The 18,742-nt window shown below is 34.9% G+C and overlaps 1 protein-coding gene across 1 annotated transcript in view; it reads right to left on the reverse strand.

Moving 5' to 3' along the window:
- Positions 1-18,742, reverse strand: part of LOC132551541 (calcium uniporter protein, mitochondrial-like) — a 75,419-nt gene that overhangs the window by 8,869 nt on the left and 47,808 nt on the right. Inside the window, exon 4 of the mRNA XM_060215693.1 lies at positions 12,821-12,925. Coding sequence (XP_060071676.1) covers positions 12,821-12,925 — 105 coding nt within the window. The remainder of the gene's footprint in view (positions 1-12,820; positions 12,926-18,742) is intronic.

The raw sequence follows: 18,742 nt of genomic DNA on the forward strand, positions 1-18,742 counted from the left end.
TTATTGAAGATAGATAATTATTGTCTCATGAAGTGCTGCCTAAAGTTTATACTGTCCCTACTTTTGCAGGGCTGATTAGCGTAATTAACATATTTTCTGCCCTTTACATAGCAAAAGCTTTGTCCATCAATCATATAACAGCTAAATCTTCTTCAAAACCAGAAAGATAGGTAATTGCATGAACTCTTTTATAGTGCATTCTTTAAGTAGTTGAATCATCAAATGATAACTAACACATGATATGAGAACTTCCCACTATCATATACATCCCCCTACTTAGTGTCCTGTCTCCGTTCACACTACTTCATCACGGTCAGGACTTAATGTCCAGCCTAATACCACTTCACACCTCATTGACCTTTCAGTCAATAGACTGCTAACAACAAAAACCACTTACAGCTTCTGAAGGCAAGAATGTCAAACCTATCTCTTATAAAAATTTACATATTTTTCTGGAAAACAAGGAAGTCCTAATTCTTTATCAATGAATTCAGAGTTGGATAATGTTATTCAAATCTAATTGATAATTTATATACTAAAAACCATTACTGGTAACATGCACAAACATCAATCTATTAATTCAACAACATGACAAAATTTCTAAAACTTCTAAAACATTAATCACTCAAAGGTAATACATTCAGTTTGTATTTATACAAACAACTTATTACTTGTTATTTAAATATCATTACTTAAGACACAGATTTACCTTAAAATTTCACCATGATCCATTGTTATTGGAGGTAAACTTTTGCATTCATTAATTACATTTCATGATCCTTATCCAGTCTTCTGTCTGCTTTCTTACAGTATGTATAGGCATATTTTTTTAACTATTTTCTTATAATGTTAACCAATATTTCAGTGTCACATAATTTGACGTTTCAGTGCCACTGGATCATTTGTTTACAATATATTTTATGATTGGACTTCATAATACACAAAAGAGAGATACTTGAGGCAAACTTACTTTGGCAAGCAGAAATAAAGTCTATAACTGACATAAATTCACAGTTCAGTTATGTCTTTTTTTAAAAGGCACATACAGATCATGAATGAAAAAGTTCTGAAATTTCCATTTGTCTGTCTGTACAAAATGGAAATATTTTGTGTCATGTGTGCCAGTATTCAACCTTCATGGCTCCATAAGCCACATCTTTCTGAATACGCACATAGCTAGGGCTTCCCATGTCAAGTTTTACCCTGTTATAACAATGGGCTTGAAGTTTGTGTGATCGATTGCAGGCTAAATTCTGTGATCAATTTTACAACAATTGAATTTCATCCAAAAAAGATAAGACGTAAGTCTTCCAATGTTGGCAATGAACAGGATTCCTGTGGGCTGTCTTTAGTGAGAGGGTCTACAGCTGAGAAAATGAAAGCACACACTGAATGTCTGCAGAGTGTTTGGGACATAAGAAAAGTAGCCCAGTCAATCACATCAGTGTCAATACTTTTATGCCACAGACAAGCCTCTGGCATTTTGAATTGAAAATTTTCATTTCATTAGAAATAATTCAAGGGAAGGTGAACAAAATGTTAACCCATTAGCTTGGTTTTTATTACAGTACATTTAATTATCTTAATGAAATAGGAAACAAGGACAATCTGGACTAAATGAGGATCACATAGGTCACGTGATTATCTCAGGTATAAGAATCATCCAGGGTACCGGATCATTCAAGGTATAAATGAGGTATCGATCAGGATCTCTCATAGTATCAACCAGAATAACCAGGGAAGAGCATCCACAGTATCTACAATTATTACCAGCAGTATTCAGCAGGGTCACTTCTCGTATAAACGAGGATCACCCAGGGTACAGGGTCATCTCGCATATAAGTGAAAATCACCCACGATCAACCAGGATCACCCAGGGTACAGGGTCATCTCGCATATAAGTGAGAATCACCCACAATCAACCACGATCACATAAAAATGGATCACCCAGGTTGTACTTGAGGAACATCAAACATATCTGCAACCAGGTTGAATTAGGTATCAACCAGGACTATCAGGATTATCACGCAAGATCACACAGGGTACAGGATAATCCTAGGGATGAACAAGGCATCACAAAAATATGAATACTCCAAAATTCGTACAAAATGCTTAGTGTAAAGGAAATTGTAAAGATATTTGGCCTTTTCATGAACCAGTTTGCCATTATTACATTATATCATAAAAGAGAATGCTGAGACTTTCAGTACAATTAACATGAACTAGAACTGTCTGCTGGATGGCTGACTATTACATCCCTCCTTACTTCCCAATCAACAATACTTAGGAGGGGTTGTCCGTACAAGAAGCCTTCATCTGGTCACCATGGCACCAAATGGAAATCTCTCTCTCTTTGTTTTTTTTTTTATCCAAAATGGTATCATTTTACTTTTCATCCCCCTAAACCTTAATCAGACAATATCTGAATTTTGACCAATCAGAAGCCTCCAAAGTGTTTCCATAGTAATGGCTTTGGTACATCTAATATATAAAAAATATAGACTATAATTAGCTGTATCACTTGATCAAGTTTAAACAAAATCAATCAAATGGCTAAGAGTTATGGCACTTAACATAAAAACTTGTGTAGAGTGAACTGGTTACCATGGCTAAAAGAAAAACCTGCATGTATATATGCATATCTATGTATCGTCCCTAACATCCCTGTGTAGTTTCATTGAAATCAGTACACAACATCAGCAGCAGTTTGGAAAAGATTGTCTCATCTTGTGCCTTCTGTGGTTACCATAGTAACCAAATGTCATTGGATATTTTTGAGAATGGTATCATTGTAATTGCCTGCCCTCAAAACCCTTATATTTCAATTTTAAGCTTAATCAGACAATATCTCAATTTCGACTAATCAGAAGCCTCTACCATGTTTCTATAGTAACCGTTTAGAAAGCACCTGATGAGTCAAAGTTACAGGCAGTGAAATGGTTACCATGACAACCCTGCTAAAACAAAAATGCATGCACATCTACACATGGTGGTCAACATCCCTGTGTAGTTTCATTGAAATTGCTCCACAAGTTTAGGAGGATTTTTCTGAACAATCTTTGTCTATTGACAGATCGGCAGACATGGGTGAGGATATAAAATTCTGTCACATTTTTTCCACAATAACAGTTATTATTAGTCATGGAGACCTAGTTTTTTATCACAGTGGATTGAAATATTAACTGACATGAGTTGATTTTTGAATACAGCATATGCATGACAATAAAAAAAATGCATCCTGGGGAGCAGTGACATAAAAAAAAATCTTTAATTCTAATTGTGGCCAAATTTTGTAGAGCTGAAGGTTGAAATTCAAATTTCACATGTGTGAGGTACTGTGACAATCAGGTTAGTAATACAGCCTGTAGATGGGTTGTTTGGGACACATTTGAATGAACAACATACTTTCATAGCAATGGTATAATGAGGAGCATCCTCGGTGTAAATGAGGATCAGTCACAGTACAAATGAAATATCAGAAGGGACTTTATCAGAAGATCATGTGAGATTGTAATAAGAATCATCCGTGGTCTTTAATTTTGCACTGGATACTAGAAATTCAAACATTCCAGAGACCTGAATCAACAAACTGATAACATATTAGCAATAATGACAGAGAAATCATCAGAGAGATAAAAAAGCCCTGACATCACAAAAAGAATCAAAGGTTTATAATCAGTATGTCTCATTGTATATAATTATATCCCAAGATCCATTATCATTCAACATAGTAGATCTTGATATTATATCATAACAACAAGTTTTGAACATTAGAATATTACACTGTACCTCCACCAGTAAAACGCCATTAGAACAACCAACTACTGACCAGACAATTCTATTGATTGTCTCATTGATGAAAGGCAGACAAATTGGTTAAATATACAGACAAATTGAGAGTGACAGCAAGATAACTAAATGGTTGAGAATGGTCACTCCTGGAAGTCTACAGGAATTCAGGGTACCCATTTGGTTGCAGCACTAATTCATGAATAATTTCATTTAGAAAAAATACTTCATTGTGAAATATTTTAGAATACCTTCGATTTCACTGCTTTAGTTAACTTGGGAACAACAAAAAAATTACTGCCGTACTTTCATTACCAATATCTATTTTCACCAATTCAATGGTTTTTTTAATTAAAGTAATATCAACTTATTGGCTTGTTTGTTTAATATTTAAAAGACACATCCTTTGTCTTATTTACTTTGCCTAAATTCATATCTTTGTTTCATTTCAGATTTACACTAATTCATGGCCTTGTTTAGTTATAAAGAATATATTTGATTGTTTGGTCTTATTTAGGAGTAACATCAAAAATAGTCTTAATTTTAAAATATTGATAATTCATTGCCATGTTTAACTTTGAAGTATCAATCCTAAATCCATTGCCTTGTTTTAATTTAAAATAACAAGTATTTGATGCCTTGTTCAACTTTGGAGTATTGCTCCTCAGTTGACTGTCTATGTATGTAATGTTTACGTTAACAATTTCAAGCAATGTTAATCGATAGACTTATCAGGAAGCAGTATAACAGAATCAAAATCAACGCTAAACGATCAACACAAAATTGTGCTGTCGAATCTCAAAATAATTAAAAACGTGATAAAACATTGCTTGATTAATTATAGGTTTTAATGCTTGACCACTCAGTATATTCTGGAAACAGCTCTCAAATATAGTGCTAATATCATCTTGTGTCAGTTTGGAAAATGAGACAGTTCATTTGCATACAAGAGCGCATGATGATCGACACCAATGACTGAGACAGTAGTGACACCATACATAAAATGTCTTAAAACATGCCAAAAAAATCTTTCAGTTACAAAATTACTTATGTCAAACACATTAGGCCTATTCTAGTGTCGTGAATGTTTCTGTTTCAGTTTTTCTCACATTGTGAACAACTGTTATGTTGCTTTCCTAGCAAAAAATCTGGGGCTGTCATTTGCCCGTTTTGGCCCTCTTTCCCTATGCAACTGATGCTGTAACCCTTTTCTGTACTTATTGACGTGAGAAGACATTTTGTTTACAAGTGATGTGTGTTCTGCACAAGAGTTATCATATGTGACACAAAGAGTTACATACCCAGTATGTTGATCAGTAATGACAGATTTCCATATTACATTGAATGATTAAGATTTTCATATGCATATGTCAGTGACAACCTACTGGCATTGTCCATAAGGTCATACACCTGGTGTTTATATGCAAGAAGAAAAACAAGTGAATTTCGCTTTTGCAATTTCAAATGAAATGATAATCCATCTCCTCAGCAGATTTCCTTGAGAACTTTTTTAGAATGATATCTGAATTCAAAAAAAATTATTTTAAAATGAATTTCCAACCGAACAACAATGGATTTTACACAAGCAGGTATCATTGTTCTTGAACTACCAGCATGATCAGATGATGGGATAATTGCTAACAGCAGATTCTTTTAAAACATTTACAGATTCAGGCATTCCAGATTGTTTTATTCTTGTGTGACATTGCTACATGCAGTGTATACGCAACATGCATGTCATGGTAGATTTCCCAGCGAAACAGCATCAATTTTTATTGTGATTTCTACAGATGTTTTAAATACTGTTATTTGGGGTGAGAAATAAGAGGATATTTTGCATGCAGCAGAAGCATACTGGTATGGGGTAATTTACTCTGTAGCTGTTTCGTTCTGGAATTACTTATTTTTTATATTTTGTTAGTATTAATTATACTGTGCATCTAGAAGTCGCTTTATCAGCACACTAGGCAAGTGATGTTAATGAGTAAATTAACCTTACAGTCTCCTCTGCCTCCAATTTGTTTGTTTTTGTTTCATTTTTTTAACCTTTAACAAGTATCCAAATTAAGCTTAAAACAAGACATTTTCATCTTAAAATGATCATTATTTGGGTATATTAATCCAAAATGGGTATACCATATACTTCCTGGTCATCAGCCAGCTATAAAATCACAATGACTTTCCTTTATCAAGTCAAGTGTCATGGAACACTAAAATGTGACCTTGATCATGGGAGTGTATGTACATGAAATAGGTATACAACACCTGTGAAATGATGGGCTGCCTGGCGTCGAGTCTCCATTACAGTAAGTTGAATTCGCATACTAAAGTAATGGTTATTATTACTGAAATTAAGGTTTTTTCATGTAAAACCAATTTTCATGACATAATACATACCATAACTTTATGGAGTCCCAACCTATCCTCCCTTTTCCTTCTCTGCCTGGCTGCCCCTCAAATGGGCTCCAAGGTTTTTCAAAGAAAGGAACTCACTCTATGTCTCTGCCATGATAGTTCATGGGACTGTAGGGAGGGCAGGGTTTTTTAATCTTTTGTTTTTGGGATAAAGATAGGTGTAGGTACCATATATGCATATTTAAGTTATGGTAATTATTACTGAAATGAAATTGACTTATAACCACAATGTCATCAGACTTCAGGAATTTTTACCAGAAAGTCAGAATCAAAACAGTTTGCCTTGCCATCCTGTCCATTATCTCTAAATGACATTACCTTACCTTCAGTGAATCAAAAAATATGTCCATCAGGCCAGGTGAGCTTAAAATGTTTGAAAGGTATTTGATTTCATGTTAACTTTAATAACTCTAAATACAGCGAAATTAAACCAATTGCGAATATCCCCAGCTGTGCAGTATTACATGTTCAACAAATGTTTGGAGCGGTGTTGTTAAGGGAACATCATATGCATGTATGTTATGCACAGTTTCAATGGAGAGTTTGTTGTGACAACAGAAATCAAATTTTTAAACACTCTTATAATTTGTTTCCTTTTTTTCATGATGAAACAAGAATATCCTTTCGTGAGGAAGCTGTCTTACAAACTTTCCACAACACGAGTAATCAATCCTGTGATCAACTCTAAATGTAACTTTCGGTGTGAAAATGAAAACATCAATAACTTGTACCCCCTATCTTACAGCCAAAATCCTTGGCCTTCAAAATCAATGTGTGTTTTTTATCTTGTCTGACACCAGAACAGACACTTTACTTCCCATTGATGATAGTGTAACATCTTCAACCAATTCAATAAGGCCATCCCAATCATGACTATCCACCTCCCACATACAACATTACACCTATATAGTACAACATCACCCATGTTCTATCCTTTATACAACCAGCTAAATGGGGAAAAAAACTAATGTTATGACTGTTAAAACATTCCAAAATATGACTGCATATATACTGAATGTAATGTTTAATCTAAATACCCACGCCAGTGTTATAACAGTACCCAGAGGATTAAACAGTCTAAAGACAGGCAGCTAAAGATCTGGATTTCATACAAAATAATGTAAAAATCATCTCAAGGTCATAGTCTGGCATGTTCTTGGCACAAACTACTCATTCAATCCAATTCTCTAGTTTCCATGGTATCTAGCTGAGAGATTTTCCAAGCCAAGTATCTGTATATTAAGGGAGGTCTGTAGGAAAGAGACAAGTTCTTCCATATGATAAAGTATTACTATACCTTCATAAGAGATGTACATGGCATCTATACTGTAAAGGCTATCACTACCAAAATGATTCAAATGATAGACATAAATAAACATCTACATTTTAGTACCCGTATCCTTAAGCTGACATGTATCAAACTGAGTCATATTTGTTTCATCCTAGGTTTTTTTTGTATTTCCTTTCAGTTTATTCATGCTTCTATTTTTTATTTTCATATCAATGTCATAACGAACATGCAACTATCAGAATCCATGATGGTGGCGTGGGCGCTGTTGTGTTTCACTGATCAACCTAAAATTTAGACAGGCACAACCAGAGACCATGAGGAACATACACATAAAGTTTCAGAAATATCTTGCTGGTATTTCTGAAGAAACAACAATAACAAACTTCAACAGTTAAAATCCAAGATGACCACCTGTTGGCCATATCCAATCCAATGATAAGACTCAAAATGCAATGGGCACAACTATGTACCATTGGGAATCTATATATTAAGTCTGAGAAATATTCCTCCAGTACTACTCAAGTAAGAGCTACAACAATGATTGGTTTACAGACAGACGACGGGTGTACAGATGGACCACAGGTGAAGGGTGATTTGAACAGCCCACCACCTGATGATGGCTATGTGAGCTAGTAAGTCGACCTTGATCTTTAAAAGACCATAGCTGACCTTTGGTCACTAATCACTACATATCAGATTCATATCAATATGCTTCATAATTTCACTAAATTTATTCAAAATATTTATCACTTGAGAAATCAATGACTAAACAACCGCCCCAATGACCCTTAATTACTTTTTATTGAATTAAAATCTGAAAGTTGTTATCTCAATCACCAGAATACATTTAAAACTAACCAAGTGTGCCATGTATAGAAAATATGCCTTTATATATTGTACCACAGATGTCTTTTCTCTAACAGGCTAAAGATTCAGCATTCCTGTTCTATAAATATATTTACATATAAATGACATTCTGTTCCAGTCTTTGAGTGCTCATCAATAATGCAATGGAAGACATTGCCCCCCTCTGATGCAGTATTCCGTTCATGCACAATAGAAGCGTAGACTGGCATTGATAACATTAAGCAAATACAATCCTTTTAGTGTCATCAGGCAGGACATCAAACTGTGTAGTCAACCTATGTTTCAATGATACATACAACACTGAGGCAGAGATGTCATTAAGTTTTAAAGTAAGCAGAGAAATTGAGAAAGTAGTGGCATACTCGGAAATATATCACAGATTTATTTTTGATGTGTGAATGAGAAAGAAACGAGCCATTTTCTCCTGTTGCTGGCTCAAATGACATCACCACTTGGGTGTACCTCATGCAGCCTTGAAATGAATGCTTTCTGAGAAAAAGCATAATCTAACATTATAATTAAGATTTTCCATTCTGAACACAATTTCTAATAAAACAATTCCAAGTGGAAACAAAGAATTTTCTGACTAAAAGAAAATTTTACAGGAGTCTTCTCTTCTTGTCTCCAGATTATGATTTTTCACAGTGATGAAAGTTTATGAGATTTAAAACCTTATAAAAGGGAAGCTTAGCCCCAGTGAGAATATCAACATAGTAGTAACCTGGTGTGTAATACATTGTACAGCAATACACATATGTTGATGGCTTTAGAATCAATCACCTAAAGTAACAGGATATACTGACATTACCAATATACTGATATCACTAACATACAGGTATCATCACTATACCGATATCACCAATATATTGATATCATCAATATACTGATATCACCAATAACAGATATCACCAATATACTGATATCACCAATATACAGATATCACCAATATACTGATATCAACAATATACTGATATCACCAATACACTGACATCATCAGTATACTGACATCATCAATATACTGATATCATCAATATACTGATATCACCAATATACAGATATCACCAATATATTGATATCATCAATATACTGATATCACCAATAACAGATATCACCAATATACTGATATCACCAATATACAGATATCACCAATATACTGATATCAACAATATACTGATATCACCAATACACTGACATCATCAATATACTGATATCATCAATATACTGATATCACTAATATACAGATATCATCACTACACTGATATCACCAATATACTGATATCAACAATATACTGATATCACCAATATACTGACATCAACAATATACAGATATCACCAATATACTGATATCATCACTACACTGATATCACCAATATACTGATATCAACAATATACTGATATCACCAATATACTGACATCATCAATATACTGATATCACCAATATACTGATATCACCAATATACTGACATCATCAATATACTGATATCACTAATATACAGATATCATCAATATACAGATATCATCACTATACCGATATCACTGACATATACTGACATCATCAATATACTGATATCATCAATATACTGATATCAACAATATACTGATATCATCACTACACTGATATCACCAATATACTGATATCAACAATATACTGACATCATCAATATACTGATATCACCAATATACTGATATCAACAATATACTGATATCACTAACATACAGGTATCATCAATATACAGATATCATCAATGTACAGATATCACCAATATACTGATATCACCAATATATTGATATCACCAATATACTGATATCATCAGTATACTGATATAACCAATATATTGATATCACCAATATACTGATATCACCAATATATTGATATCACCAATATATTGATATCACCAATATATTGATATCACCAATATACAGATATCACCAATATACAGATATCACCAATATACAGATATCACCAATATACTGATATCACCAATATACTGATATCACCAATATACAGATATCATCAATAAACAGTTCTGTATAATGGTTTTGCTAAATCTACACAACAGAGAAAGTCATATTACATAACATGCTCACTGATTATTGAGTTTGCTTCACTACAGTCTGGATAATTAAGAAATTTACCTTTACCTTAAAACTATGTTACACTGACCTTGATAAATATGCATTGTCCTGTAGTAGGTCATTTGTGACTTATTGTCTGATAACTGTACTCATATTTATGATGTTTCAACAAAATATGATCAGATGTTCATTCGTAAAGTGATGCTTTGATCTTGACTTTTAGTCTACTGACCTTGACATGATAAAAATTGTAATCAAATTTTAGTAAATACATAGCCACTGTTTCGGTAGCTGCAGTACAACAGAGCAGCTATTATTAATTAAGCTTGGAGACCTACAGTCCTATCAAAGAGAAGATTATCTCTTAAATAACCTCCTTAACCTTTATATTAACCTTTAATTAGCATGAAGTAGCATGTATAAAAATGTGTCATAAACTATATTGCATTCAAATTTAACTGAAACTGATCAAACATGAAAAATTGGTCGACTTCAGGAATAGAAAAACAAAGCTATAAACTCCCTCATATTTATTAAAGAGCCTCAGTGCAGTGCCTGTCAGACTGATGGAAATATACAGAAGATTCACTTTCATGGTTAACTCACTTACATGACAAGAGTGACAACATGCAGTAATTTAAGTACTGGCACTAGCAAATCATCTTTAAAGCCCAGTCTAGAAGATGACATCATCTGTCACTTATTGGAAACATGTGTGACAACAATTACTGGAGGTGTATGTCTATCATAAACCTTATATACCACAGCCACCACACATATTTAGCAGTTGCCAGGAGTATACACACATACAGGCCATAGCTTGTTTACTACACTGCAGGAAGTTCAGCAGTACACACGTTTTATAAAAATAATGAATTTAACATATCCAAGAATGTTGGTTTAGGATAGCCTCAGCTTACAAAACAACTATGCAGGCTAAACAGTATATGTGATATGAGAGAAAGAATCTAAATACCATCATCAATGAGAGCTTCACTAAATGATTTATCAGTTCCTGACAAATGTGAAGGATACCAAAAATGTCAAGGATGGCAACAAATGTAAAAATTACTGACAATTGTAAATGTTTCAGACAAATGTAAATGTTACCGACAAATGTCATGGTAACTGACAATTGTAAATGTTAATGACAATTGTAAAGGTTACTGACAATTGTAAAGGTTACCGACAATTGTAAACATTTCAGACAAATGTCATGGTAACTGACAATTGTAAATGTTAATGACAATTGTAAAGGTTACTGACAATTGTAAAGGTTAGCGACAATTGTAAACATTTCAGACAAATGTCATGGTAACTGACAATTGTAAATGTTACTGACAATTGTAAAGGTTACCGACAATTGTAAAGGTTTTAGACAAATGTCATGGTAACTGACAACTGTAAATATTACAGACAATTGTCAAGGTTACTGACAATTGTAAAGGTTACTGACAATTGTAAAGGTTACCAACAATTGTAAAGGTTACAGACAATTGTAAAGGTTACCGACAATTCTAAAGGTTACAGACAATTGTAAAGGTTACCGACAATTGTAAAGGTTACTGACAATTGTAAAGGTTACAGACAATTATAAAGGTTTCAGACAATTGTAAAGGTTACAGACAATTGTGACAACTGTAAATATTACAGACAATTGTCAAGGTTACTGACAATTGTAAAGGTTACCGACAATTGCCAAGGTTACAGACAGATGTAAAGGTAACTGACAACTGTAAATGTTAATGACAATTGTAAAGGTTACTGACAATTGTAAAGGTTACTGACAATTGTAAAGGTTACTGACAATTGTAAAAGTTTCAGACAATTGCCAAGGTTACTGACAATTGTAAAGGTTACTCTGACAATTGTAAAGGTTACTGGCAATTGTAAAAGTTTCAGACAATTGCCAAGGTTCTGACAATTGTAAAGGTTACAAATAGATGTCAAGGTTACTGACAATTGTAAAGGTTACAGACAAATGTCAAGGTTATTGACAATTGTAAAGGTTACTGACAATTGTAAAAGTTACAGACAAATGTCAAGGTTACTGACACATGTCAAAATAACAGGCAATAATCAAAGTCACCCCTATATTTCATAGAATGACCAGCCAGCCAAATGTCAAGTTGACTGAAAGTACAAGGTCATTGACAAAAGCCAAGGTTACTGACAAATGTTACCATTATACAGATCAGTGTCAAGGTCACATACAAATGTCAGCATTATTGATCAATATCAAAGCAGCAGAATTTAGACAAAATTGAATGTGAATATAGATATATAATGTTACAAATTCAGAACTAGATTAATGAATAGATAGTAATATGTCACAGAGTCTCCACTTTAATAATATATTAGAAAAGAGACAAGATCACTTACTGTAATCAGGTGGGGAAAATTGATGGACCTCATCGTTGATTGAGATTTGAAAGTTCTGTCTCAGTAAAACATCAATGGTTGTTGACTGAGATATCCTTTTACCCTCTGAAATGTAAAGACATTTCCTATTTAATAACACAGAAAAGGAAAATGTTGTACAATATCTTGTCACAATATGAAAAATAAAATACAGTACATATAAGTGATTTTCGTGCCAAAGACATTATCCTGAAATAGGACTGCATTAACAGCAGTCTCTTTATTTCATCCATTTAGCAATTATTTCAAATACACATGTTCATCATTTCATTAAATTATTTGCTAAAACATTTGATTGTGTCAAAATAAGTATGTAAACAGTAAGATAAAACAAAATGGACTCCGACTATGGTGATTATCAATATGAAGGTTATCATCCAAAAACCACGAGGAAGAAAACACAGGATTTTTATTTCAATTTATCATGAATCCTGAAGTAATTCCATAACCTATAGAAAGTGGATTTCTTTAAGTGACTGTTGATAAATTATATACACTTTTAAGTACTTTAGCAACTATCAAAACCAATGACAAAACATGAACAGACTTTGAAATAAAACCAATTTAATGGAAAAATATCGTTAGGATTAACAATCACTGATAAAATAACAACATGTATGGTCTCCACTTAACAGAGTCATGCCTTGCTGGGTCCAGCCTTGATTATCTGATATCTGATCAGGTCTTTATTTGTAGATTAAATACTGGCAGTGACAGCAGCCAGAAATGGGAGCAGATGACAGAATAAAGCAAGCACTATTTGTTATCATTGAGAGACAGTTTCAAGAGAGCAGAACAACCCTAGAGATAACAGACAAGAGCATTATATCTACTGGTATTGAAGTGTAATACTACCACTACTTTATGTGCACATTAGGCACCTAACCTCTCTTGGTGGAATGTTGGAATCTCTTACACTGCCAGGAGTACCGTTACTAGTGTTTAGAAATTATGCTAAAACACTCTCGATAAAATAGAAAATGTAATACAGGAATTCACCAATTTCCATGTAAATAAGTGACAATTGTTTGACAAAATTTCCGTAAACAATTATAGTGAAATTGACCTTACAATTCTAAAGGTCATGCAAGGTATTTTCATATAATAATCTTAGCGTAATATTTCATAATAGAATGGCATAAAATCAACCCCTACAGTCTTTAAACAAAAGTTTTTTAGTATATTATATACAATGATTACCATCATTTTTCTTTATAACAGGTGTTGGTTGATTGTTCATAAAAGTAAGAATATTTGAGACTTTACTTAAGCGTTTGTTATCAAATATTCAGTTTCCCTGTTTACTTATATACATGTAACAATTTTAATTGATCATTTTGTCAAAGAGTTTTCCAAAATTAATTAATATAAACAATAAACTCTGAAAGCATTAATTTTTTTCATGGGGGTTTTATTTTCATTCATTCCGTGGGCACTCTTAATCAACAATTTTTTATCTCCATGAATGTTAAAGTCAGTATAACTATGTTTATATCCACAAAATAATTTCAAAAACCATGAAAATTCAGCTCCACCAAAATTGATAATTTCACAGTATAACCAGCCACAAGCTGCCAAACTAAAATCCAGAATACCATTTCAGCAGTCCATGGTATCACACATTCCACAATTCAACTACCTTACAGCATTTATAAATGTCAAGCACATTGGCCATATGCAATAGTATGACAAGTAATGAATTCAACAATGATCAAACAATTGGCCTCCAGACACAATTATTTTCCAATCCTAATTTGTAAGTTACATTCAAAATGAACATTTCTTCACAACCTATTGATTTCAATAACACAAAGCTACCAATATCAAAGGCATTAAAAATAATCACAACATTATTTTTACAACTCAAAAACTGTTCGTAAATTAAGTTACAATGTTAATTGCCAGTTCTTGAAGCCTGCTGGTAACTTCTCTTTGGCTTCTTCACAAGCATGCATATCTTGGATCTTCGAACAAAAAAAAAAAAACTGTATGATATAAGCTTTGTTTTTGCATTTTATAATGACACATAATCATTATAAGACTTCCAGCTGTATCAATGAGCCGTAAATGGGTAGAAACTTTTATATCAGACAACATTCACTGGATAGGTTAATCTACAGAAAATAGCTTCTATATTAGGCAACTGCAGCAATACACCAAATGCACCAGGCTCAATGAACAATGAAAGCACTGTATTACATCAATAATTTATTGCGGTTGAAATCGTTGGGGATGAAGCCACAATCTTTTGGTGTTAATTGTTCAGCTTAACACTTACATGGACTTTTACAGTAGAAATCTCTTTAATAGTATATCTTAACATGTAATATTTCCTTCTCAAATTATTTTTCCTTAGTAAGTGTAGAAAATATCAAAGTTAAAGCAAATATGCATTTCAAATAAAAGGTTTTCACCTGTACTTGGTAAAGCAAAGTTAATTCACCAGAAAAAAATTTAAAAACATAAGTCGTAATCAAAAACTAGATTATTCTTATGAAACTTATATATTTGGCCTGATGAAAATGAGAGAAAATTAAATGTGTTAATTAGTTATTGGTGTTGTCAGGATGAACAGCCTTTAATTAGACATCGCATCATTACAGCATGCCAGAGGGCTGCCCTTGACAAACCAACACTTCATTTAAATATCCACAATTTCCCTTACACTGCAAAAACAAGTTGACAGTGGAAAGGAGCGGTAAGTCTGCTGTATGAAGCATCATTAATGAGGCAAGGTTTGGACTAGAAGCCTGGCTTTGAGGGAAAAGCTGTTAATACCAGCGTTCGACAGTGACATTTTCTCCCCATAAAAAACTCACTCTGTACAGTGTATTGATTGGCATTTGTTGTACAAATGTATGTTTTCCTTTTTTTTTTTATCCAATTCCATATATATTTTTGGCCTCAGCAAAACAAGAGGTGTGAATATGTGAGCTACATTTCAGTCATGCATTGCCACCTGTTGTGGGACAGCTCAAGTCAGATCAACAGACAGCACAGCAGAAAACCACCACATACTCCCCCTTACTGTCAAACTCATCAATTAATCATAACAAAACCTTTCTACAGACAAACCGCAAACATTACACTGTTCTCACCAATTGTGTAGTTTAGCTATGGCTGTGATGATCATAAAGTGGTAAGCACAATGTCACATGAGACTCTATCTCCCCATATTTGCCACAAGTATCCCTATTTTTATACTCCCTACTTTTATACTCCCTACATATACGGCTGTGACCTATCCCTATATCTACCTACAGTTGTGACCTATCCCTATATCACCCTACAGTTGTGACCTATCCCTATATCTCCCTACAGCTGTGACCTATCCCTATATCTCACTACAGTTGTGACCTATCCCTATATCTCCCTACAGTTGTGACCTATCCCTATATCTCACTACAGTTGTGACCCATCCCTATATCTCCCTACAGCTGTGACCTACTCCCTACATGTACAGCTGTGACCTATCCTTATATCTCCCTACAGTTATGACCTATCCCTATATCTCACTACAGTTGTGACCTATCCCTATATCTCCCTACAGTTTTGACCTATCCCCATATCTCCCTACAGTTGTGACCTTTCCCTATATCTCACTACAGATGTGACCTACTCCCTACATGTACAGCTGTGACCTATCCCTATATCTCACTACAGTTGTGACCTATCCCTATATCTCCCTACAGTTGTGACCTATCCCTATATCTCACTACAGTTGTGACCCATCCCTATATCTCCCTACAGCTGTGACCTACTCCCTACATGTACAGCTGTGACCTATCCTTATATCTCCCTACAGTTATGACCTATCCCTATATCTCCCTACAGTTGTGACCTATCCCCATATCTCCCTACAGTTGTGACCTTTCCCTATATCTCACTACAGATGTGACCTACTCCCTACATGTACAGCTGTGACCTATCCCTATATCTCACTACAGTTGTGACCTATCCCTATATCTCCCTACAGTTGTGACCTATCCCTATATCTCACTACAGTTGTGACCCATCCCTATATCTCCCTACAGCTGTGACCTACTCCCTACATGTACAGCTGTGACCTATCCTTATATCTCCCTACAGTTATGACCTATCCCTATATCTCCCTACAGTTTTGACCTATCCCCATATCTCCCTACAGTTGTGACCTTTCCCTATATCTCACTACAGATGTGACCTACTCCCTACATGTACAGCTGTGACCTATCCCTATATCTCACTACAGTTGTGACCTATCCCTATATCTCCCTACAGTTGTGACCTATCCCTATATCTCACTACAGTTGTGACCCATCCCTATATCTCCCTACAGCTGTGACCTGCTCCCTACATGTACAGCTGTGACCTATCCTTATATCTCCCTACAGTTATGACCTATCCCTATATCTCCCTACAGTTGTGACCTATCCCCATATCTCCCTACAGTTGTGACCTTTCCCTATATCTCACTACAGATGTGACCTACTCCCTACATGTACAGCTGTGACCTATCCCTATATCTCACTACAGTTGTGACCTATCCCTATATCTCCCTACAGTTGTGACCTATCCCTATATCTCACTACAGTTGTGACCCATCCCTATATCTCCCTACAGCTGTGACCTACTCCCTACATGTACAGCTGTGACCTATCCTTATATCTCCCTGCAGTTATGACCTATCCCTATATCTCCCTACAGTTGTGACCTCTCCCCATATCTCCCTACAGTTGTGACCTTTCCCTATATCTCACTACAGATGTGACCTACTCCCTACATGTACAGCTGTGACCTATCCCTATATCTCACTACAGTTGTGACCTAACCCTATATATCTCTATAGCTGTGACCTACTCCCTACATGTACAGTTGTGACCTATATCTATATCACCCTACAGTTATGACCTATCCCTATATCTCCCTACAGTTGTGACCTATCCCTATATCCCCCTACAGTTGTGACCTTTATCTATATCTCCCTATAGTTGTGACCTATCCCCATATCTCCCTACAGTTGTGATCTATCCCTATATCGCCCTACAGTTGTGATCTATCCCAGTGATCTATCCCTATATCACCCTACAGTTATGACCTATCCCTATATCTCCCTACAGTTGTGACCAATCCCTATATCTCCCTACAGTTGTGACCAATCCCTATATCTCCCTACAGTTGTGACCTATCCCCATATCTTCCTACAGTTGTGACCTATCCCTGTATCTTCCTACAGTTGTGACCTACCCCTATATCTCTCTACAGTTGTGACCTATCCCTGTATCTCCCTACAGTTGTGACCTATCCCTATATCTCCCTATAGTTGTGACCTATCCCCATATCTTCCTACAGTTGTGACCTATCCCTATATCTTCCTACAGTTGTGACCTTTCCCTATATCTCCCTACAGTTGTGACCTATCAATATATCTTCCTACAGTTGTCACATATCCCTATATCTCCCTACAGTTGTGACCAATCCCTATATCTTCCTACAGTTGTGACCTATCCCTATATCTCCCTACAGTTGTGACCTATCCCTATATCTCCCTACAGTTGTGACCAATCCCTTTATCTCCCTACAGTTGTGACCTATCCCTATATCTCCCTACAGTTGTGACCTATCCCTATATCTCCCTACAGATGTGACCTATTAATATATCTCCCTACAGTTGTGACCTATCCCTATATCTACCTACAGTTGTGACCTATCTCTATATCTCCCTACAGTTGTGACCTATCCCTATATCTCCCTACAGTTGTGACCTATCCCTATATCTACCTACAGTTGTGACCTATCCCTATATCTCCCTATAGTTGTGACCTATCCCTATATCTCCCTACAGTTGTGACCTATCCCTATATCTCCCTACAGTTGTGACCTATCCCTATAACTCCCTCCTGT

The sequence above is a fragment of the Ylistrum balloti genome, unplaced genomic scaffold, assembly GCF_031769215.1.
Source record: "Ylistrum balloti isolate Yb309-2 unplaced genomic scaffold, AGI_CSIRO_Ybal_v1 Utg370206, whole genome shotgun sequence".
Classification (NCBI taxonomy): Eukaryota; Metazoa; Mollusca; class Bivalvia; order Pectinida; family Pectinidae; genus Ylistrum; species Ylistrum balloti.